Below are 20,510 nucleotides of genomic sequence, written 5' to 3'. Positions count from 1 at the left end.
TTTAAAATTATATTAAATTTATAAATATTTAAAAACTATAAAAAGTCCATCCATGTGCACGTTTCTTATTAAAAAATATATATTCATATTTATTTAAGGTGATTATGATTTTTTGTGTATAACTATATATAATTGTGTATAAAATAATTTTTTTAAGTGATTGATTCTAACATATAATTTTTTAGCTTCAAAATTTTAATTATTTTTACTTTTTTATTTAAAAATAAATTTACATCAAACACAAACCCTATTAATATGTCATGACAAAAATACATATTAAAAAGTTTAATTAATAAATAATAATAAAATGAGTTAACCTATATTAATCAATTTGACCAAATGATGGAGGGTTGTGAGAGATCAAGTCTGTTGCAGTAGGTGGTCTTCGTGACTTGCAAGTCTACTATCGCAGGCCACAAGGGCTCTCCCTCCGCGAAAGGCACATGTGCTGGCTAACCACGACGACTTGGGGGGAGGGGGGTTATGGAAGGTAGCCCCTGGCTAACCCTATCGGGGAGTCCCATTCTCTGTCAAGGCTCTCGTAGGTCGATTACAATCTAAGACTCTTTTCGTGCTAAAAAATATATGTTTCTAATATTGGTATAAATTTTATTTTATAATTTTTAATATATTTAATATTTAATTTAAATATCAGATTATTTATACAAGAATTATGCTCTTTAATTATTTTTTTTTTATAAATTTATGAGACTTAAAAATGATATCCCTAATCAAATAAATTTATTATAATATTTTAATAACAACACCCGTAAACTAAGACTTTTCAAGCTAACAAACTCAAGCCAAGTCATAAGCCTACACATATTAAACTGGGGTCAACTCTACGTTTGTTAATCAAGATATGGGATAAAAAGTCAAGATATGAGATGCATTTCGGACTTTTATCATTTTCAACATATTTGTTAAGTTTATCTGATTATTTTTAGAAAAAAACATTAATAACCTCTTATCTTGATTTTTCAATATATACTTACCTTTTTCATCTCTCAAGATAAACATATCTTAATCTTTATAGATAAGAAAAAAAGTAATATTTATGTTATTTAGTGTATTTTAAAAAATTTAATAAACAGCTTGATAAAAATTTTAAAATATTTCTCAATTTTATTTTAATTATTTTATATCTTAAATTAAAAATTATTCTAAATTTAGTTTGATATTCTCTTATTTAAGAGAGTAAGCTGAACTAAACCTAACTCGTCATGGTCTAGGCCGGGTCCGCCCCCACAGGCCACTGCCCTGTTTTACATGCCTAGATTTGCACGTTCAATCATTGATCTCCAAGCTCGCCATGAAGTCAGAAAACTATTTTCATGGATCCCAAGGCCTCGGCATCTTAGCTCGACGGCTACAACAGTACAAACCCACTCCAACATTCACTGACGTTGAAGCGCCTAAAGTCCCGGCGGGATCTGTGGAATCTGCAAACCCAGTTATCCAACAACCCCAAAGAGTCGGATCCGGTAGAGCCGCTGTTCTGATCTGTCTCTTTGAAGGCGACGATGGCGATCTTCGTGTCATTCTCACCAAGCGGTCTTCTAGGCTCTCCACTCACTCAGGTTTGTGAAGAAAGCTTGCATTTATCTCTGCGTATATATGTACATATATGTATAATTGTATATCTATGTCAGATGATCGTTGCGATGTGCTTGTGTTCGGAATTTGGGCAATTTAGCAGGTGGGTTTTATTCAATTTGGTGAATTAACATTGTTTGTCTCATAATAATTAGGATTTGTTTGGCTGATGTTGATTAGATTATGTTGTCCGTTGTCATTTGAAGAGGTGTTTGTGATTTGATGGAAGTGATTGTTTGTTGATTTCAGTAAGGGGGGTCTCTTCTTGTTTATGGGTTGTTTTAGAGGTACTTAGGTTTGTTGATTTCAGCAATGAGGTGCCTCTGTTGCAGGTGAGGTTGCATTGCCAGGGGGAAAAGCAGAGGAGGGAGATGCAGATGATGTCGAAACGGCGATTCGGGAAGCTAAGGAGGAGATAGGGTTAGATCCTTCTCTAGTGAATGTTGTGACAGTCCTTGAACCGTTCTTGTCTAAGGTTGCAAATAGAATTCCTCTGGTGCTTTCTCTATGTATTTGTATTTCAGTTGTCTGATTTTAACTGAATCTTATTCCAGTTGAGTTAACTGGAAATGAGGCCTGGATAATTAATAATGTTTTTGTTTTACTCCTCTAGAAGATATTTCCTTATGGAAGCTTCAGTTTGCTCTTTAGTTGTCACTGGGCTGGGTCTTGAACCTCTGTATTTTGCTTCCTCAAAATGACATTCTGAAGTTCCATGATCTTGCAGTAGCTTCTGTGGCGTTAGCCACTGGAGTAATTTATTGTGGAATTTGACTTAATGCAATTTTGCTGGCATTATGGGTTCTTGTTTGGGTATACCCTAGGGATGGAAATGGGTTAATAAATGAGTCTCATTTACTCATTTAAAGTTAAATGATTATGAAAAAGTCATATTTTGAGTCAGAGAAATAAAATTATTTGAACATTTACTAAAATAAGCCTTAATTACCCATTTAAGATTGAAATAAGTTTGAAAAATTCATATTTGAAGGATATATTTGAACATTTAGTAAATGGGTATTGCAAATGGGTAAATGGGCGACCCATTGTCATCCCTAGGTATTTACTCGAGAAATGGTTAGAAGAGGTTGGATCATAAGATTTGAAGATGTGAAGAAAGAAGGTCTATTTAAGTGAGAATGATGATAGATACAACTGGAATTGAACTTAGCTAACTCATAATTGACAGGACTTGCTATGTCAATTCTAAATTTGGGATTTTGAACTGCTTTGAGCCTAGCGAAGCTGGTACTAATTGGGTTCAGATGATTCTAACCAATAGACTAATTTGTAGCTGGTTTGGGCATATGCTCACATAACTTTGATCGCAAGCGTGCCTTTACCCCTTGTTTTGTCCTTCAGTAAATCTTCAATTTCTTCATGTAGCATCTTGTCAGAATAATTTTGTTTTTGGATTTTGATAATGACTTTTTGCAGTATTGCATCAGAGTAACTCCTGTCATTGGTATACTTTATGACAAAAGGGCATTCAGTCCTACTCCAGATGTTGCTGAAGTGGAAGAAGTATTTGATGTTCCCTTGGAGATGTTTATAAAGGTTTGGCCTTTGCTTTGTTATCTCCTTTTGCCTCTATCACCAACTTGCTATTTGATACGCATCCCGAGGCTCCCTGCTTCATGAGGGTTAGGGGAGGGTCATTTTTGTTTGCTGCCTTACCCTAAACCCTAAACTGACTTTCTATTTGATATTTAATAAAAATTTATCTTCTAAAAATGTCAGGTTGAAAATTGGAGAGCAAACGAGATAGAGTGGATGGGTGCGAAGCACCTGCTTCATTACTTCGACTATGAAACAGATAGTAAAGAGTTTGTGATATGGGGCTTAACTGCTAGGATTTTGATTAGGGCAGCATCAATCGTGTACCAAAGACCACCGGCTTTTCTGGATCAGATATCCAAATACAAGGTTTACAATTTGATTATTTTGTATTTCTGGAATCTGAAGCATTTAAAAGTTGCTTCCCACTTTCCCTATTGTTTTTGATTTTGGCATTACCATACCATTTTTCCAGAATCAAGTATTTTCAGAGCATCAGTTTTTGCTCTCTTCTGTTCAATAGTAGAAAACTTATTTTGAAAACGAAGCTAACTCCTTGTCCCTGCAATTGATCACAAGTTTAATCAGCAAAAATTCTGCCATACCATTGTCCATGCAATGAATATGAAAAGGAATGCATCTTATCAATGACACGTAATATCTAGTATATAAGGTAGATTAATATCTACAATCCATTTCAGATGTCGAAGTTATGAAGAAGGTGCCGCTCATAAATTTTGGGGTCGATGACACAACTGCTCTAGTTTCCATTAGGCAGAGCTCCCTTCAGGTAATCCATACTAAATGACTCATAAAGCTGTGTACAGATTTTAACTGGTTGGTTGTTCATGCAGGACCCCTTCAAAGTTAAGGAAAGCTATATCAATATCATGACAGGCCACGACAAGCTCTGGATTCATGTACATCTGGGGGAAAGTGATGGCATAACATCCCGGGCCTCCTGAAGTTCCATGTTGAAGAAACATAATTGTATTTGTTTAGAAACATCTTGTTTATGTACGAATACGTCTGTACTATGCATTAGCAGAACAGAAGTATTGAAATGCCAATAATGAAATTTTTGTCCCTATGGGATTTCCATATTAAGTGTTCTTTTGGTGTTTTCCTCTGCTTAGCTTGAAACATTAGCATCTTTATGGGATAGTAAATAGCTACATGTTACGTTTTCCGGTGTGCTAAACATGGCCGCTTGGTGGTTGTGGCTGGCACGGTTTAAAGGGGAAAATATCCCTTGAATTTGCTATAACTTTCTTTTAATCCATCATCTATATGTCTCTTATATACTTTAATTAGTCTTATTTTTACTTGATCAAATCATCTTAATCACACTTTTTATATCTTTAACTTTGTATTGCTGATAATCTTGTTTGGATCCTGTCTTCTCTCGTGTGACTCCACATTCACGGTGCCATTTTTATCCTTGCTCATGCTTTTAACGCACACCACATTTGACTACATAACATTCTTTATGGTCTTTGGCTGTCAAAACAGATGGTAGCTTTAAGAGGTTTTCCATGTTTTTAAATTATCCAACCAACCCCTTTCAGGACAGGGCGGCGCCGTCTAGGGGTTGTTGCCACTAATTAAAGTCCCATAAAGGGCATGTGCATGCATTAAGATATAATCTTTGACAAATTACATCAAAAAAATTATTCCTATCTCTTAAGCATTTAATATATATATATGTAAAATAATAAAAATATTTTTCATTTAAGACGATAAGCCAACGTGAGACGATGAAATGCATGATTAAAATATCTTTCATCTAAAGCGGTCAGGCGATGTGAGACGGTAAAATTTGATGAGTATTTTTATTATTTTATATGTATTAGGTAATTCAAAAAATATTAATAACATAATTCAATTACATTTAGCTAATAGACACATAATATTATAATTTAGTTATATCTTTCTCAAGCATACAAATTTTAAATACATAACTAAGACGAGGACTTTAGATCTTTTCATCACCTCTTAAGTGGACTGGACCAACCATCCTCTCGCTTGAAGCACAACCATCACAGACCTCTCTCTCTCTCTCTCTCTCTCATGGATTCCAAAAGTTTAGGAGCATCTCACAGACTGATAGACTTGGCTCAACGGCTTCGACTCTTCAAACCTGTTTCCCCTCCCGGCAACAATGACGACAATTCCATTGAAGACCCAGCGGTGCATCAAAATGGATTCAAGTTGATCCCTCAAGAACTGGGCGCTAGCGGTGCAGAATTAGCGGCAAACCCAATCGCCAAACCGCCCGAAAGAGTCGGACGCAAGAGAGCCGCAGTCCTGATCTGCCTCTTCGAAGACGAGGAAGGCGATCTCCGAGTTATTCTCACCAAGAGATCTTCCACACTGTCCACTCATTCCGGTAAACGCCCTTCCCATTAATCGAATGGTAATAATTGTTACGATGATTCGGCGAAATTAGGTACATTTTGTCTAGATTTCGTTTCCTGAATTCTAGGCAACAAAGTGTAAATTTTTTTGAAAAATCTTTGATTTTTATAGGATGATCATTTCTGAAACAAATAGGTGTTTTGGTTGCAGGAGATGTTTCGTTGCCAGGTGGGAAGACGGACGAAGGCGATGCCAATGATATTGAGACAGCGCTGAGGGAGGCCAAGGAGGAGATTGGCTTAGACCCTTCACTTGTAAACGTTCCCGCTGTTCTTGAACCCATTTACACCAAGGTACGTTTCCGGGTTCCATCATTCAGTTCATATATAATTCACAAATTCAGCTCTGCAAGGCTCTAAATTGTGAGCAATCTGACAAAAATCTTGCTAGACCCTGTAAAACATCTGGTTTTGCAGTTGAAAATGTAGTTTCAAAATCTTTTAGCTACCCCGTTCAGAAAATTCTGGTCACATGGCAATTCAATGGAAAGTAAGGCAAGGATATCCTTCTGCCCCATTGGTGTTTGCTAAAATTACTCGGTGATAACGATGGCTTCATGCAGTATGAAGTTTGGAAATTCCCTTTGTTTTCTTGCGTGCAGTCTGGGACGATTGTTGTGCTTGTGATTGGAATATTCTTCTTTTGGTTCTTGCAGTCTGGAATGGTGGTTGTTCCAGTGATTGGCATACTTCCAGACAAAAGGGCATTCAAACCTATCCCAAATACAGCAGAAGTGGAAGCCATATTTGATGCCCCTCTAGCTATGTTTCTTAAGGTATTATTTTATTATTATTGATTTGTGAACGAGAAATCATAATCACTATTTTTCAAGTGTATACTAAGTAAATTTACCGGACACATCGCAAACACAACAACTCACAAACTACGCGTCCCAGGTGAATACACAGAAATTTTGTATAAATTCGTCCTCAGAAAAATTTGCACCTTGAGGACAGAGAAGACCATTATAATCTCTCATCACCAAGTTTGAACTTAGGATTCTTTATCTATTGTTACCCTCTAGAAGTGTTTCTCACTTTGGGTCTGTTACCTTCATGTGTTACGTGTTCAGAATGAAAATCGAAGAGCCGAAGAAAGAGAATGGATGGGAGACAAATATCTGCTCCACTTCTTTGATTACGAAGCAGAGAATGGGAAATATGTGATATGGGCTTTAACAGCTGGTATTTTGATTAGGACAGCAACACTTGTGTACCAGCAGCATCCAGACTTCCAAGAACGCAGGCCTAAGTTCTGGACTAGAAGTTGCTAACGAAGATATTGCGGTGCCTTAAGCCTAAAGGTCAAATTTTATCAGTGTTTTAATCATTTTTTGTAACCCTCGGTGTATGCTAATATTTGTGCACTAAAATGCTAAACTTGATATGATTATTGTATTAGCAAACCTTTCCAACTGTCAGCAAATGCTAGCAGAAATGAAGCTGGCTCTAACGCTGGAGCTTATTTTGCTAGAATGCCTTGCAGCCGATCAGGGAGGGGAGGGGAGGGATTAACACTTGCTGCAGCAAACAGCTTTAAGGCCTCTTTGATAGGGTTGTGGATACCTATTTGTGTGTTTGTTTTCACTATGTTCACAATAAAAATTGAAAATAGGGTTTGCTTCCTTGTTTTCTTTTTTTAAAAGTTTTAAAGTTTTTTTCAAATTTTAGAAACTCTAAAAAAATGTTTTCGATTCCAAATTTTGCTATCGTTTTATTTCTTCCCCTCCCACACCACACACCACCGACGACTTGATGTCACTAGAAGGATTTTCTTGACATTTATCTTCCTCTTTGCTTGTCATATTTACAAATCAAATAGAGCCACAAAGAAATAAAGTGAGAATAATAAGTAGAGCCAAGGTTCAATAGTCCAGTGTTACTCCAATCTCCAGGATAACTTGTATGTTTTTTTAGATTGTTTGGCCCCTACCATATTAACATGGCAGGGGACAACAGACAGAATCAGAAGAAAATGGGAGTAAAAAAGGAAACAAGTTGCGTAAGACTTGTTTTCCTTTCATGATCACAAACACAAGTTCTATCTATTTGCACATCTGGAATAGTTTCAGATTACAAAAGAAAGAGGGATCCCAACCAGACTCTTAACGAGAACAAAAATATGCAAGAAAAAGCAGTAGCTCAAACAATAACAGAGAAGCCTGTATATTTACCACCTCAGCTGAAAACCTCGTAGAATTTCTCAATCACCAGCAAACCAGAATCAATTGATTCGAGTGGATCCTTACGAAGCCGGTGTCTTAAGCAGTTGGGAATGACCGTTGCAATATCCTCTGCGGTTACTGTGTCCCTGCCTTTTAAAGCAGCCAAAGCTTTTGCTGCCCTATTTGTCACTATGTCACCTCTCAATCCATCAACATTTAGCTCTGCACAAACCTTGGAGATCTTGACACGGAGATCATGGTCAATTTGAACAGAAGATAGGGTTTTTCTAGCGGAAGCAATTTGTTGCTGGAGCTTCTCCTGCTCTGCCTTGTAAGAATCTCTGAATTCCTTGGGGTTTCTATCAAACCGAGCTCTCTCTTCCACAATTTTTACTCTCAACTCAGCATCTCTCACAGTCCCAACTTGGGCATGCATTCCAAACCGGTCAAGCAGCTGTGGCCTGAGTTCTCCTTCTTCAGGATTTCCTGATCCAATCAGTATGAACCGAGCAGGATGCGATATTGAAATTCCCTCCCTCTCAACAGTGTTCCATCCCGAGGCAGCAGAGTCCAAAAGAACATCCACTAGATGGTCATCCAAAAGATTGACTTCATCCACATAAAGGATTCCTCTATTTGCTTTTGCAAGAAGGCCAGGCTCAAATGCCTTGACACCCTCTGTAAGGGCTTTCTCTATGTCAATTGTCCCGCAGACTCTATCTTCTGTAGCACCCAGCGGCAAATCAACCATGGTAATTTTGGTTGTCGTGACAGGAAGTTCATCGCCTTTCAAAACTCTTTCCCTGACTTCCACGCCCATAGATTCTGGATCTTCTGGATCAGAGTTAAATGGGTCACCCATAACTACCTCGATTTCCGGAAGTAAATCAACCAAAGACCTAACAGTTGTAGATTTTCCTGTTCCCCTGTCACCCATAATCATGACCCCTCCAATCTTTGGGTCAATTACATTCAACAGAAGACACAGTTTCATTTCATCCTGACCTACTATAGCTGCAAACGGATACACAGGTCTCTGACTTTCCTTAGCAAGCTTCTGGGCCTGAAATTTATGGAGTTCATAATGTTAATTACATTAAACTCAATAACGTCAAAGACTCACAATGACAGTGTCGTCCAACCAATGCACTCTTCCCGGGTATATAAACTTACTAGTTTAAAATTGCAACCTTTCATTCGAAGCATTGCTGACACTGTTTTCCAGTGGCATATTAGTTCACAAAGAAATACCATACACATGCAATCAAACAAACCTTTCAACAAACATGTGGCGTGCAATGCCAAATTTCCCAAATGCAGTCCAACTAACAGACAGATTTTGCTATGCCACATCACATGTAAAATCCTACTGCTTCTATCAGCAAAGCGCATGAAATGTAAATCCTGTACTGTACCGACGCGTGATATAGGAATACACAGATAAAGAAAGAAACTTCATACCTGTTCCTGGGCGGGACTGACTTCAGTGGCAACATTAGTAATTGAAACACGGAACTGAGACCTCCCAGTGCTCAATGGAGTTGCAATTCCCCCATAGAACTTCCTCGCGTTCCTCTGCCCTGTAATTGCAGCTTCCATCACCAATTTAGTACTTCCATCATTTTTTTTTGCTAAAAAACCCGTATCTTAATAATCCTCATTATTGACCTAAAAAATGAACAAACTGCACCGACCATTCCCATTCCAACGACATTGGTGGAAAAGAAAATTATTTTACTGGTTACTAGAAAAAACGAGAACATACAGTAGAGAGAGAGAGAGAGAGAGAGAGACCTTGAGCCGGGAAGAGACCGTGAATGGGGGATTTGGAGGAGGAGGAGGGAGAAGAAAAGCGTCGAGAGGCCAAGATTGCAGCTGATGAAGTTCCAAGAACACTGGCCATTGTCCAAATATTTTGAAATTTTCTTCTTTCCTGAAGCTGAGTTTCTGGTTGCAAATAGTGGAACTGGTTCCTCAGGCTTCACAAATTGGGCATGGTGTTTGGTTTCTTCTCCTGGGGTGGGTTGGCTTTGGCTCGGAAAAGATAAGAAGATAGGTTTCCATTCGATCCTCCAGTGAAGGCCCCGCCCCTCATCTCCGCTTTATCAAAGGTCGCTTCGCTTCGATGAGAAAAAGATCTCCTGTTACTCCTCCCTACCGTAAGGAGCCCCCTCCCCTACAATCATGGGTGATGGGGTCCACCCAGATTCCAGGCCCAGAGTTATGCTTGCAGTTGGGTCGTCCTACATTTCCATCTGTCGGAACTTAATAAAATGTCGCGTGGGAGTATGGCTAAAAATGTTTTGAACATTTTATTTTTTTAAATAAATTTAATAAATTATTTAAATATTATAATTTAATAAATAATTGAAATAGTCCGGTCCTAACTCGAATAAGCACTCAATTAATGGAATCACTTTCCAAGCACAACATTGCCCTTTTTTTCCGTTTCTAAAGTAAAAATCCCCGCCATTTCACTGTTCCACAATATAAATGCAGAGTTCATTCGAACGCAAAACCTTGATACGCCATTTTCTCCGCCAGATTCATAAAAAGGGTTTGTCGGTCTCCTTCGCCTTCAAGGCGATCGGCGAACGCCAAAACCAGGCAAGTCTCTATATCTCTCTCTCTAACGCGCGCGCGCGCGCACACACACATACATAAACACGTGCTCAAGTGTAAGCGTGTGCGTGTGTTGGCTCAGCTTTCTTGAATTCAAATCTCTCGATTTAATTCTGGAAGATAGTTGTACGTGCATGTCCTTAAATTCGTGTCTGCTCTGCTTTCTTGAGATCAAATAGCTTCATTTAATTCTGGAAGACAGTGTGCAAGCTTCAGTGTCATCAGAACGCTACGAATCTTCTCATAATCGCAAATTCAGAAAAAAACGAACGCTATGTGACATCTAGGTTGCAGAATTATCTTGTCTTGTTCATTTGGTCTGAAAATTGATGCAGCCTAAGCTCATACTGGTCTATTTTTCTTTTATAGAATTGATTTTGTCATGATTCTGGCCTCGTATTCCATATCTGGTTGGTTTTAGCCATCAAACTGATTTCAGTTTTACAAAAATATCCTGATATTTGACGATCTGGTAAATTTTTATTCAATTTAATTTGTCATGTCCAGTTTCTTCTTTCATTTTCTCTGAAGTTAGAGTTTGTTGTCTGAGATACTGTCTTGATCAATTTTTTAATCGATTTTCATTTAGTGAAACAATAGTTTTGTCGTTATAGGCCTGAGCTTGTTGATAATCACAATGATATTTGCAAATCAGGTCTTTTCGATTTCATCTCATCATTTAAAGTTCTAGTTTCAATGATTAGCAATATGATTTTATTGTTCCACCATGACATTTGCAGGATTTTTTTTTATTTTTTATTTTTTCATCTAGTTGACATGTTTCAGAGTTTACTATCTAGTTGATCTTGTACAAGCTAGGTTGCAAATCTGTTAAGCAGAGTGGCATTTTTTTTTTGTAGTTTTATCTTTCATTCTATCTCTATTTTGCGGCATTTGTATTGATTCCATGAGTAAAGTCTAATCCTGGCATATAATGTAACTTTGGTTGCATTATACTAAATGAGTATTTTCTTCTTTTGTGCATAAAATTCAAAAATATTTATTCTGTTGTTATTCTTGGAAAATATCTAGCATGCACTGCTTCAAATTTGATTTGTTTCAGTGGATAAAAGATTATATTTCCATTCGACCTTACTGCACTCACTTTATTGTCCCTTACACTTGCCTTTCCTTGGTTGGAGATTAATCTAATAATTTATGTCTTGGAGCTTTATTGTCCAGATGAGACAGATAATAGTGTGTTTAGCAGAACTAATAATCATTTTTTTATGGCTTCAGTTAAGATTAAGAACTTATTTCTGTTTTCACTTATGATGTGCATTAAGCTTCAACCAGACCTAGTAGTTTCATTCAATGTTTAGATTTTAATATCAAGAATACTTTTTTATTTGATTATGGAAAACCTGCTCAACTTGCAGAGCAGTTCTGCCAGACTTAAACTTGTGAGGGGTTATGTTTCTTGGTCGTTGGTCAGACAAACAAAGTTAGAATGTATATAATGTCATTATTTGGAGAATGTAGTTGAATAAGGAAGAAAATGAACTGATTGTATCTTCCTATACTTTGAGATGGTTGAGAATTTTACACGGACAGTGCATTTACACAGTGGCATGGCATGTTCATCAACAATTAGTGAAACAAAAAGTTCGGATGCCATACTTAAGTTATGTCTTGTTATTTACTAGAACTTTAAGTTAAAATGATTCACCTAGGCACTGCATCATATGTTCAAAATTTTCATCAGTTCCTATTTTGTTTATCAATTTTTATTATAGCCAACACATCACTGGCTAGATTTTAAGCTATCCACACTGCAAAACCACAATGAGAATCTTGAGATTTTGAGAACAGCCAGCTATCACCTTCCATCCCTTATCCGTGTGAGAATCTTGAAATTTTCTCTAACTATCAAATTGTGGTTTCTTTTTCTTCAAAATATGATTGAAAAGTCAGAGGATCCGTATCGTCTAATTTCAGTACAGGTGTTGGATGGTTATCACACATCCTTATTCGTATCGTATCCTGAGGATATGGTATGCCAAAAGGCATAAAATATTCCATCCAATACCAGTTATGATGAACCAGTTGTAGCCAATTTACGGTATGAATGTAAAGGATAGTTTTCTTCCATTTTGTTTGCAGTTCTCTTCACTGAAACATGTGTATTATTTCTATGCTGGTATGACTAACTGTATCACTCTCTGCATACATGTGCACACATTTATCTGTGCCATAGACTTCTGCATTACCCCCCAGATCCAACTGCCTTTTGATGTTTGAAACTCAGGCCTAAGATCAACCTAAGTGTTCTGATGGGAGAAACAAAGAAAGGGGATTCTTCACCTGCCAATTCCAAAGAGAAATCTTCAGTTCTAGGTATGTCTGTCAAAGCCTGGTATTCCTTTTGCAGAACTAATAATTTCCAGAAATGAAAGAGTGATGGTTGTATGGATCTCCAACTTATTGTGTCGTTAAAAGGGCTAAGGTTGTTTAACCATGATCTGCAGTTGTAAAGAGCAGTAAGAAGAAATTAAGAATGGAAGTAAAAAGAAACAGATCACTGAGCTTAACTAGGATACATAACACAAACTTGCAGAAGAGTACTTCACTGCAAATGTTATCTGTTGCTAACTTCCTTCAGACAGTGCAATGCAATAGCATTGAAGATATCCTGGTAATAACTTTGTACTTGTAGCAGATGTGGACTTTGGGAAGGACTTTCTTACCTCCTGGAAATCAATGTCTGTGGCAGATGATGATGTTTTAGATTTTGATTTTGGAACTGTCACTAAAGGCAAGAAAAAAGCATTCAACTTTGACAAATTGTAAGCACCTCAAAACTTCTAGTTACATTTTTTATTTATGAAGTAAAACGTTATAGAATGTGGCTAGTCTTTTTTTTGTATGTGTGTGTGTGTGTGTTTTACTCAATTTCATATGTCTGCACGTTATTGCCCACCTAAATGATTATATGTTTATTATTCCCTTATGCAGCATACATGCTTCTGTGGTGGTCAAGTTGTTTGATGCCTTCACAAGTTATTATGCTTTTTGGAGTTTTTGTTTCCAGCAATTTTATCTGGTGATGCATAACATCTTAATTCCCGCTATCATTTATGAAGCTATATTTTTTTTAGGGATGTTGATTTTTCTCTTGATGATGATTTGGACAAGATATCATCACTCAAAGTTGACATATCTGACCTTGATATCTCTTCCCCACCCAAGAAAGCTGGAAAAAACAAGGAAACATCAGAAAAAAATGAATCTTCTAGTGGGAACCATCAACAAAAGCGAGGGCAATTTAGCTTTGCATTTGATTTTAATGAGTAAGTGGATAAAGATCTTTCATGGCTAATTTGGTGTTCTCCATTGAGTGGTTTGGAATTTATACTACTATGTGTTGGCAGGCTTGCAATCAGCCTTTACCATCACTTATCTTTGTTTTTTCTGGAGTCAGGTTGGATAGTTTCAGCTTCGAGACAAGCTCAAAGAAAGAAGGAAAAAACATTGGTGAGGACAATGAAGAAGTCTCAACTATAAGGGAGTGCCAAGGTTCCAAAGTTGGCCTAAGTGATGGTTTTGGTGCATCAGAAGGTGGTGGAAATCTAAATCTTGCAGCATCAGAGGGTGTGATCACTTCAAAAGCTCAGTCTTTTGTTGGTAGTCTTCAAGATGTTCCAATAAACAAAAATTTCCCCTCAAGTTGTTTGCAAGATGACAATGACCTTTCTAAATCTGCAGCCACTATAGGTGTAGTTGCATCAGAGGAAGCAAGAGGTTCACCAGATATGATAATTGCTAATAGCACAAAAGAGAGAAACCAAGACAATTATTATCAACAAGAGAAGACAACTTCCTCAGAACAATATTCTCAGGAGAACATGCAGGATCTTTCTGTGCAATCTGCATCTGAAAATGAGCTAACTCAAGATAGTGCCTTGCAAGTGGAAATTCCTTCCCTGGACTCAAAAGTGACTAGAGATGCAGAGAAAGAACAAATTGTTAATTGCAAATCAGCATCTGGTCTGGGGCTAAATGGTGAAAACGGATTGTTGGAGGACTCACCAGCGCTACACATAGTAGGGTTGTCATGCAATGACGGGGAACAGAACAGGTTTGAGACTGATAATAATGTTTATTTAGGCCGTACAGATGGCAATGCACCAGCTCAAGGTGACTCAGGTTTTGAAGATATTGCCACCACAAGGATCTCAAGGGAATCAATGCATGACACAAAGGCCAGCGCAGACAATGAAAAAGAAAACGCAGAGCAGTTGACTTCATTTTTTTCTAGGTCAGATGATCTACTACCTTGTTCTATTGATTTAGTTTTACCAACTAGTATATTTGGAGTAAACTGTGATCATGGGAACAAACTAGATCCAGTTTTTTCCAATTACAACTGGAGTGAAATTTATTGATTTCTTGAAAATTAGATGTGTGTGTGTGTGTAGACAGAGGTGCACTGCAATTGCCATAGCTCTTGTTGCAGAAACAGAACCGCTTGGATTATCTGACTTGTGAAAACAAATTTTGGTCTGACTAATTCTAGGCAGAACATGATTATCAAAGAACGTATAAGTTTCAGCAATCATGATTTTATACTCTGTTGCTTAAGTTTTTAGAAACTTCATAAAATTTGAATTTGTTCATATCATGCAGTGGAACCTCAGTTCCTAAATTGATTCAAATGAAGGAAAAAAAAACCAGTGTTATCCAGTCAAAGTATTTCAAGAAAACAGATGAAAAGGAATCTCAACCACAAGAGACACCTCCAACTAGGACAGGACTTACCAGGTTTAGTGGCAAGACAATTGGCTCCAGGCAACAAATAGAAGAAGGAAGGTGAGTATGATACTCATTCATGAAAAGAAACTAAACTTAGCTTTGGATGACACGAAGTTCCATATGATTTTCAACAGTAATGTTACTGACTCTAAAGGTGCACTAAGTGGGAGCAAACTGGTCAGAGTTTCAACTTTACATTCTGGAGAACTAAATGAAGGTGAACCTGTTCTGACAGGAAGGGAGAGGAGTGTTAGAGGATTTAAGAATATTGAGTAAGGTTTCTTTATTTTTGTAATTAACCTGATTTTACAATGTTATGGCATTCTGTAGCTACAAGATCAGATAGGTGATGGAATTTCAGCACCAATGCAACTGTAAGTAAAATACTAACAATGCCAAATATGATATTTAACAGGGAGCACATCAATGCTGATTCTACACAAAATGGGAGCAATTTAAATGATTCTTCTTCTTCAAGGCAACATGATCCAAAAGTAACAAACAATGAAGCTTGTCAGGAAAATGAAAAGAATGTCAAAACTCTTGTTACTCTTAGGTGAGGGTTCTGAACTTGACATTCACATCCCAAATCTATGTCTTTCTTTACAAGCAGACTGAGTTAAATTATCCAGTGAAAAATTGGATTACCATGATAGGATTGTAGTATCATATGTTATTTGGTCTCAACTAGTACAGTGGTTTAGTTTGATTCTGGATATTGACTTCTAGGAATATAGATTTTGGTAATTATGCTATCTTCCAGAAGTTCTTTTCCTTCCTTTTTGTTGCAATTCTGAAGTTCCTTTGCTTAATTATTTTTTCTTTACCAGCTAATCGTTTGGTATTTTCATTCATAGTCATAGCTTTCTTGATATTCAAATTTTGGGTTGGACATGGCAATAGTATTTATAAAGTTCTTGTGGTCATAAAATCTGCTAAAAAGTTAGTTCTATTTCTAATTGAGACATGAGATATTGTGGCAATAGTTTATCAAGCAAGCTTCAGAAGGCCTATTTTTCTGAGCTCTTGTTTGTATCCTTTTAGCTCACCTTTGTGGACAAATAGATCGAACATGCAGAATCTCTCAGGTACTAGACTCCCAGATTCAAGCATGGTATCTACCAAGCACTCAAATAATATTTGTGATGAAGGGAAAAACACTGCTCCTCTTAAAGCTGATAGGAGCCTACCTGATCTCTCTAGCTTGAAGATTTCAAGGTAATATGTTAATTTTGCTTTGTCATTTTGTCATTGATTGTTCATTAACCAAGTCTCCTGTTGCAGAACTATTGGAGTCAAACATCATCCACCAAATTCTACATTTCCCAAGCAATTGACATTGGCATCCTTGAGAAACACAAAGCAAAACATGGTAGTACAAGGAAATACAGTATTAAAGATAGCCCATTCTACTAGCACACAGAAGCTCAGATCTCCAACCCCATCTTTGAAGAGGAAAGCATTTGAGGTTGTTTTCTTCTATTCTCTTTTATTTCCTTGATGAAGTTTCCCTTAGAAAAGATGACTATTTGCTTTGCAGTTACACAGAAAATTTATCTCAGATGTCTATTGTGCTTATAACTATTAATGTGTATGACATTCTATAATTCAGGTATCAAATACAATGCTCAGCTTAAATCCATCAAAGCGTCTCTCACAATCACCTACTGATAGCAGGTCCAGTAGTATTGATTATTTATTTATCATGTCAAATGCAAAGTTTCCTTCTTGTTTTATGTACTTACACATTATTTTCTCCGGAATCTCAGAACTGTTAGAGAACCTTCAGAAAGAGTTATAGAAAAAAAGGTAACCTACTGAATAAAGTTGCTGCTTTTTTCGTTTATTTTTATTTAATCTCTTAAATGGCTGCATAAGGACTCATTGGCACATATTAACTACTGAAGTCTGATATTACAATAATTGTTAACTGGTATTCTCTCCACTTCACGTATAGGTTTGCAACCATGAGGAGCTACTTGATAATAAAACCAGTAACATTTCTAAAGAATGTCAAACTTCTATCCCACATTTTCCTCAAGAGGTGAACATGATAGAAGAACCAATTCCTTTGGTGATGGAAAATGACGACAATGTTGGAAAGGCTGAGGCATATTCAAAGCAGCTTGAAGATGTAAGTAAGAAATTAATTGAGACTTGGTGATGCACACATGCATCCTCTATTCTAACATGTATTACATATTTAAGTCCAAACCCAGTCTAATGACTACAAAAATGAGTCATCAAAATTTGAGGACAGGGAATTTATTTTCTTCTAGTGGAAACTATTTTTGGGTGAAACCATGTTTCTCCAGCCTGCCTCATATCAACTAAGTGTCGCATCCTAAATGAACTTCACCTGTCTTTGTAAACCTACTTTATCTTTTTATGTACCCCCACTTTTAGCTCTGAGCCAACTGTGTTCTAATAGAAACAAGCTTTGCAATTTTGTGAATCCATTCACCGTGAAATATTCCCATTTTCATTATTCCAATTCCTTTTTAAGATTCAACTTCATTAGTTTTGCATGGAGTAGGTAATCATGTTTCCTATCTAGTTACTACTTCAAGTTAGTCTACGTCAAAGCTGGATGTCCCATGAAGCCACCTCAAAATGCTACAATGAAACAGGACTAAATCTGGCTTAGGAGGTGTTTGTGAGCTAGAAGGATAGCTATTCCCCTTTGTGTACTTCTCATTGCATTCAAAAGGATAAGATACATGAGGCCTTCTTAACCAACAGTATTATTTGTTGAGATGGGTTGTACTTAAAATGAATATACGTGCTATTAATCAAACAGGATTTTAAAGAGCTGAACATATATAGGTTACGAGGAGGATTTGTTATTTTTGCAGATTTGCAACATGCTGAAAAAGAAACATGAGGAGGCAAAGGAATTATTAGTTCGAGCTATCGTAAACAACAATAACTTGCTGATGCTCAACCATCCCCTTTATGATGAGAAGATATCCTTTCAAACTATCTGGTGTTACCCTCTTTTATTTTAATTTGGAAAAGCTTGTGCTTCAAGCTGAAGTATTTTCTTTAATCACTTAAAACATTCGTAAGGTTCAGAAATTTGCTGCCCAGCTAATGTCCAAGGGGCTTCGTGCATAAACATTTATCAGTTAAGAGCAGCAGCTTATCATTTAGGTACAGCTCTCTCTCTCTCTCTCTCTCTCTCTCTCTCTCTCTCTCTCTCTCTCTCTCTCTGAGGTGCTAGTACTTGCATGGTTACGTGTGCTTGCCTGCATGCTAGTATGTATTCTGCAAGTTGTTCCCTACAAATATTCTGCATATTTCTGGATAGCTATGATTCTTCAGGGATAGCACTTTGGCGTGCTAAGTGCTAAGTCTGCTATTACTCCCATATTTATTTTATGCAGTTCAGCTTTGTGGACATGAAAGTGCGGACCTTCCCCCAGAAAGAAAAAATTATGAAAATCTGCGTAAAGTTGGCAGCATGAGTTTTTATTTTTTGATGATTCTTTCCAATTTTTTTTTTTTTTTCATGTAATTCATAGCCTGAAGAAGCAGTTCGGTTGGGTTTTTAATGCTAAAATGATTTTGTCAGGAACAACTTCGCCGCAAAAGGTCTTCTAACTCTCAACTCCACAGTTTACCTACTTAGGAGGGGCCACGTGGATATATGGACCGGTTCAAGACAGAAGAACTCTTTTTCATATGAACTTGAACAGTATGGATTTCAGCTGACTTGGTGATAGCGATATGCCCAAGGAAAGGAGCAAAACTCTTGGTTGCATTGGAGCAATTTTTTTTTTTTTTTTTTTAGAAATGTGACATAAATCATGCCGTACAACTTCAGCACAATCAGGGATAAGAAATAAAAAAATCTCAGGCGGTTCTGATTCTAACAAACTAAAATTTGAACTGGTGCCTTCATCCACCTCAAATCAACATTTAGCCATCAAATTCTTTGTTTTAGTTTGGCTACTGCATAAATAAATTGTGATTAAGGATTTCTCTCTTTTTAAGTAACAACATCAGATTAGAAGCTTGTCAATCCTATACATTACATAGTAATTCTTACGATTACACTCTATCTTGCACATATAAATAAAAAATATGATTCTGAACTGATTTTGATAGTCTTTGGACCAGAAATTAGTTTTACTCGATTAAATTTGTCATTAATTTTTACACAAATGCACAAATTTCATTTTATACCTTAGTTGATATTAGGAAATTTGCTATTAATTTTTAGGCAAGTGCTAAGTGTTTTATTATTATTTTTTTCTCTTTCATATGTGTTTTATAGTTGATTGCTTGTTAGATGAGCGGAGAAAATCGCTAATATTGGTTAAAACCGTAACTTGAGTAGGAGCCGAGATCTGCTGTTTTAAAATGCTGTCCTATTAGCTGTCCCTCCAATCAAAAATAGCCACGTCATCATATAATTAAACATAATAAAAAATCTGTTGTATCTCCAACTTAACGGCAGCAAGTAACGCCATCTTCTAAAATCTGTTCTGCAGACCTTCTTCTTGCTGTCTTCTTCTTCCACCTCAAGGTCCAGCTTCACAATCGCCAACGTCGGCCGCAACACTGCCTTTGCCTTCTTTCAGGACGGTCGCTGCCACACCAGCACTAGAAAAAGAAGCCGATCAGCACTGCCATCGCCGTCGTCAACACAGATCCAGTCGAGATTCTCTACCAGAGCTCGCAACAGCTTGTCTGAATGGTTATTCCAAAGATGGCGTCTCATTTCAAGCCCGTGGTCGTCTTCTTGACCTGTTGATGAAGTCGAATTCGCCTGCGACAGCTTGGGCGTTCTACTCGAAGATTTTGGGTTGTGGGTACTGTAATGAAATTTTAACATTCTGATGTACAGCTTGTGCAAGGTAAAATGAAAGAAGCCCAGTTGATTTTTGATCAAATTGGGAAGTGGGGTTTGAGGCCTAATGCTATTAGTTCAATAAGTTGATAAATGGTTACTGTAAATTGGGAAATTTGGAAGAAGGGTATCTTTTCCCAATGCTTATATTTACAGTGTCTTGATTAATGGATTTTGCAAGAATAGTAGGTTAGATGATGCAAACCAACTGTTTGATGAAATGTGTGACAGAGGATTGGTGCCAAATGATGTTATTTTTATTAATTTAATTGATGGAGGATTGGTGCCAAATGATATTATTTTTACCAATTTAATTGATGGGAACTACAGGTATGGAAGGATTGACTTTGATTATGCTGCTTGTGAAATTGTTCTTGATTATGCTTTGATGATTTACGCCATGAGAAAGGGCCAGTTCTTGATGATGATGCTTGTGAGATTGTGATTATGGGTTGGAGCAGACAAAATGAACCCACACTTGTACATATATATATATATATATTAAGAATTAGAGCAAACTCTAATTATAGATTAAGAACTCCATAG

The 20,510-nt window shown here is 37.0% G+C and overlaps 4 protein-coding genes across 8 annotated transcripts; 3 read left to right on the top strand and 1 right to left on the bottom strand.

Annotated features, from left to right (window-relative positions):
• Positions 1 to 1,232: 1,232 nt before the first annotated feature.
• LOC127807135 (nudix hydrolase 15, mitochondrial-like) lies at positions 1,233 to 4,254 on the top strand. Of its 2 annotated transcripts, none has more exons than XM_052344781.1 (6): positions 1,233 to 1,580; positions 1,929 to 2,016; positions 3,045 to 3,153; positions 3,337 to 3,522; positions 3,855 to 3,943; positions 4,008 to 4,254. In XM_052344781.1, exons 1-5 carry the CDS (start codon positions 1,313 to 1,315, stop codon positions 3,867 to 3,869), a joined length of 666 nt encoding a protein of 221 aa, XP_052200741.1. In that variant the 5' UTR covers positions 1,233 to 1,312; the 3' UTR covers positions 3,870 to 3,943; positions 4,008 to 4,254. The 2 variants fall into 2 exon arrangements, with proteins under 2 accessions (XP_052200741.1, XP_052200740.1); XM_052344780.1 differs by having other exon boundaries at positions 1,929 to 2,071; positions 3,034 to 3,153.
• An 894-nt stretch (positions 4,255 to 5,148) lies between these two features.
• LOC127808119 (nudix hydrolase 11-like) lies at positions 5,149 to 6,844 on the top strand. Its single transcript, XM_052346501.1, has 4 exons — positions 5,149 to 5,542; positions 5,722 to 5,864; positions 6,227 to 6,346; positions 6,644 to 6,844. Exons 1-4 carry the CDS (start codon positions 5,224 to 5,226, stop codon positions 6,842 to 6,844), a joined length of 783 nt encoding a protein of 260 aa, XP_052202461.1. The 5' UTR covers positions 5,149 to 5,223.
• LOC127808117 (uncharacterized protein At4g18490) lies at positions 6,727 to 20,340 on the top strand. 4 transcript variants are annotated; one of them, XM_052346496.1, is made up of 16 exons: positions 6,727 to 6,874; positions 12,606 to 12,694; positions 13,017 to 13,143; positions 13,456 to 13,647; positions 13,779 to 14,615; positions 14,984 to 15,166; positions 15,244 to 15,381; positions 15,525 to 15,665; positions 16,154 to 16,327; positions 16,394 to 16,577; positions 16,722 to 16,786; positions 16,879 to 16,918; positions 17,067 to 17,243; positions 17,965 to 18,077; positions 18,172 to 18,262; positions 18,684 to 20,338. In XM_052346496.1, the coding sequence occupies exons 2-15, from the start codon at positions 12,631 to 12,633 to the stop codon at positions 18,224 to 18,226; spliced, it is 2,490 nt and encodes an 829-aa protein (XP_052202456.1). In that variant the 5' UTR covers positions 6,727 to 6,874; positions 12,606 to 12,630; the 3' UTR covers positions 18,227 to 18,262; positions 18,684 to 20,338. The 4 variants fall into 4 exon arrangements, with proteins under 4 accessions (XP_052202456.1, XP_052202457.1, XP_052202459.1 ...); XM_052346497.1 differs by lacking the exon at positions 6,727 to 6,874 and adding an exon at positions 10,198 to 10,342 and having other exon boundaries at positions 18,496 to 20,340; XM_052346499.1 differs by lacking the exon at positions 6,727 to 6,874 and adding an exon at positions 10,198 to 10,342 and having other exon boundaries at positions 16,175 to 16,327; positions 18,684 to 20,339.
• Positions 7,461 to 9,822, bottom strand: LOC127808118 (magnesium-chelatase subunit ChlI, chloroplastic-like). Its single transcript, XM_052346500.1, has 3 exons — positions 9,530 to 9,822; positions 9,197 to 9,315; positions 7,461 to 8,798 (listed from the first exon to the last, which is right to left on the bottom strand). The coding sequence occupies exons 1-3, from the start codon at positions 9,636 to 9,638 to the stop codon at positions 7,749 to 7,751; spliced, it is 1,278 nt and encodes a 425-aa protein (XP_052202460.1). The 5' UTR covers positions 9,639 to 9,822; the 3' UTR covers positions 7,461 to 7,748.
• Positions 20,341 to 20,510: the final 170 nt, after the last annotated feature.

Source organism: Diospyros lotus, chromosome 8, assembly GCF_014633365.1.
Source record: "Diospyros lotus cultivar Yz01 chromosome 8, ASM1463336v1, whole genome shotgun sequence".
In the NCBI taxonomy this organism is placed as follows: domain Eukaryota; kingdom Viridiplantae; phylum Streptophyta; class Magnoliopsida; order Ericales; family Ebenaceae; genus Diospyros; species Diospyros lotus.
Note: the sequence above shows the minus strand (reverse complement) of the source record. Positions and strands in the feature narration are given on the sequence as shown.

What these genes read in the sequence shown, in the direction of transcription:
- LOC127808119 (XM_052346501.1), top strand. Translation starts at nt 5,224, where the DNA reads ATGGATTCCAAAAGTTTAGGAGCATCTCACAGACTGATAGACTTGGCT. An exon ending in CACACTGTCCACTCATTCCG is followed by an intron (nt 5,543 to 5,721) that starts GTAAACGCCCTT and finishes TTTTGGTTGCAG; the next exon opens with GAGATGTTTCGTTGCCAGGT. An exon ending in CTCTAGCTATGTTTCTTAAG is followed by an intron (nt 6,347 to 6,643) that starts GTATTATTTTAT and finishes TTACGTGTTCAG; the next exon opens with AATGAAAATCGAAGAGCCGA.
- LOC127808117 (XM_052346497.1), top strand. Translation starts at nt 12,631, where the DNA reads ATGGGAGAAACAAAGAAAGGGGATTCTTCACCTGCCAATTCCAAAGAG. An exon ending in AGAGGATTTAAGAATATTGA is followed by an intron (nt 15,382 to 15,524) that starts GTAAGGTTTCTT and finishes GATATTTAACAG; the next exon opens with GGAGCACATCAATGCTGATT. An exon ending in TGAAGAGGAAAGCATTTGAG is followed by an intron (nt 16,578 to 16,721) that starts GTTGTTTTCTTC and finishes TCTATAATTCAG; the next exon opens with GTATCAAATACAATGCTCAG.
- LOC127808118 (XM_052346500.1), bottom strand. Translation starts at nt 9,638, where the DNA reads ATGGCCAGTGTTCTTGGAACTTCATCAGCTGCAATCTTGGCCTCTCGA. An exon ending in CGGTCTCTTCCCGGCTCAAG is followed by an intron (nt 9,316 to 9,529) that starts GTCTCTCTCTCT and finishes CTGCAATTACAG; the next exon opens with GGCAGAGGAACGCGAGGAAG. An exon ending in TCAGTCCCGCCCAGGAACAG is followed by an intron (nt 8,799 to 9,196) that starts GTATGAAGTTTC and finishes CATAAATTTCAG; the next exon opens with GCCCAGAAGCTTGCTAAGGA.
- LOC127807135 (XM_052344780.1), top strand. Translation starts at nt 1,313, where the DNA reads ATGAAGTCAGAAAACTATTTTCATGGATCCCAAGGCCTCGGCATCTTA. An exon ending in TAGGCTCTCCACTCACTCAG is followed by an intron (nt 1,581 to 1,928) that starts GTTTGTGAAGAA and finishes CCTCTGTTGCAG; the next exon opens with GTGAGGTTGCATTGCCAGGG. An exon ending in CCTTGGAGATGTTTATAAAG is followed by an intron (nt 3,154 to 3,336) that starts GTTTGGCCTTTG and finishes TAAAAATGTCAG; the next exon opens with GTTGAAAATTGGAGAGCAAA.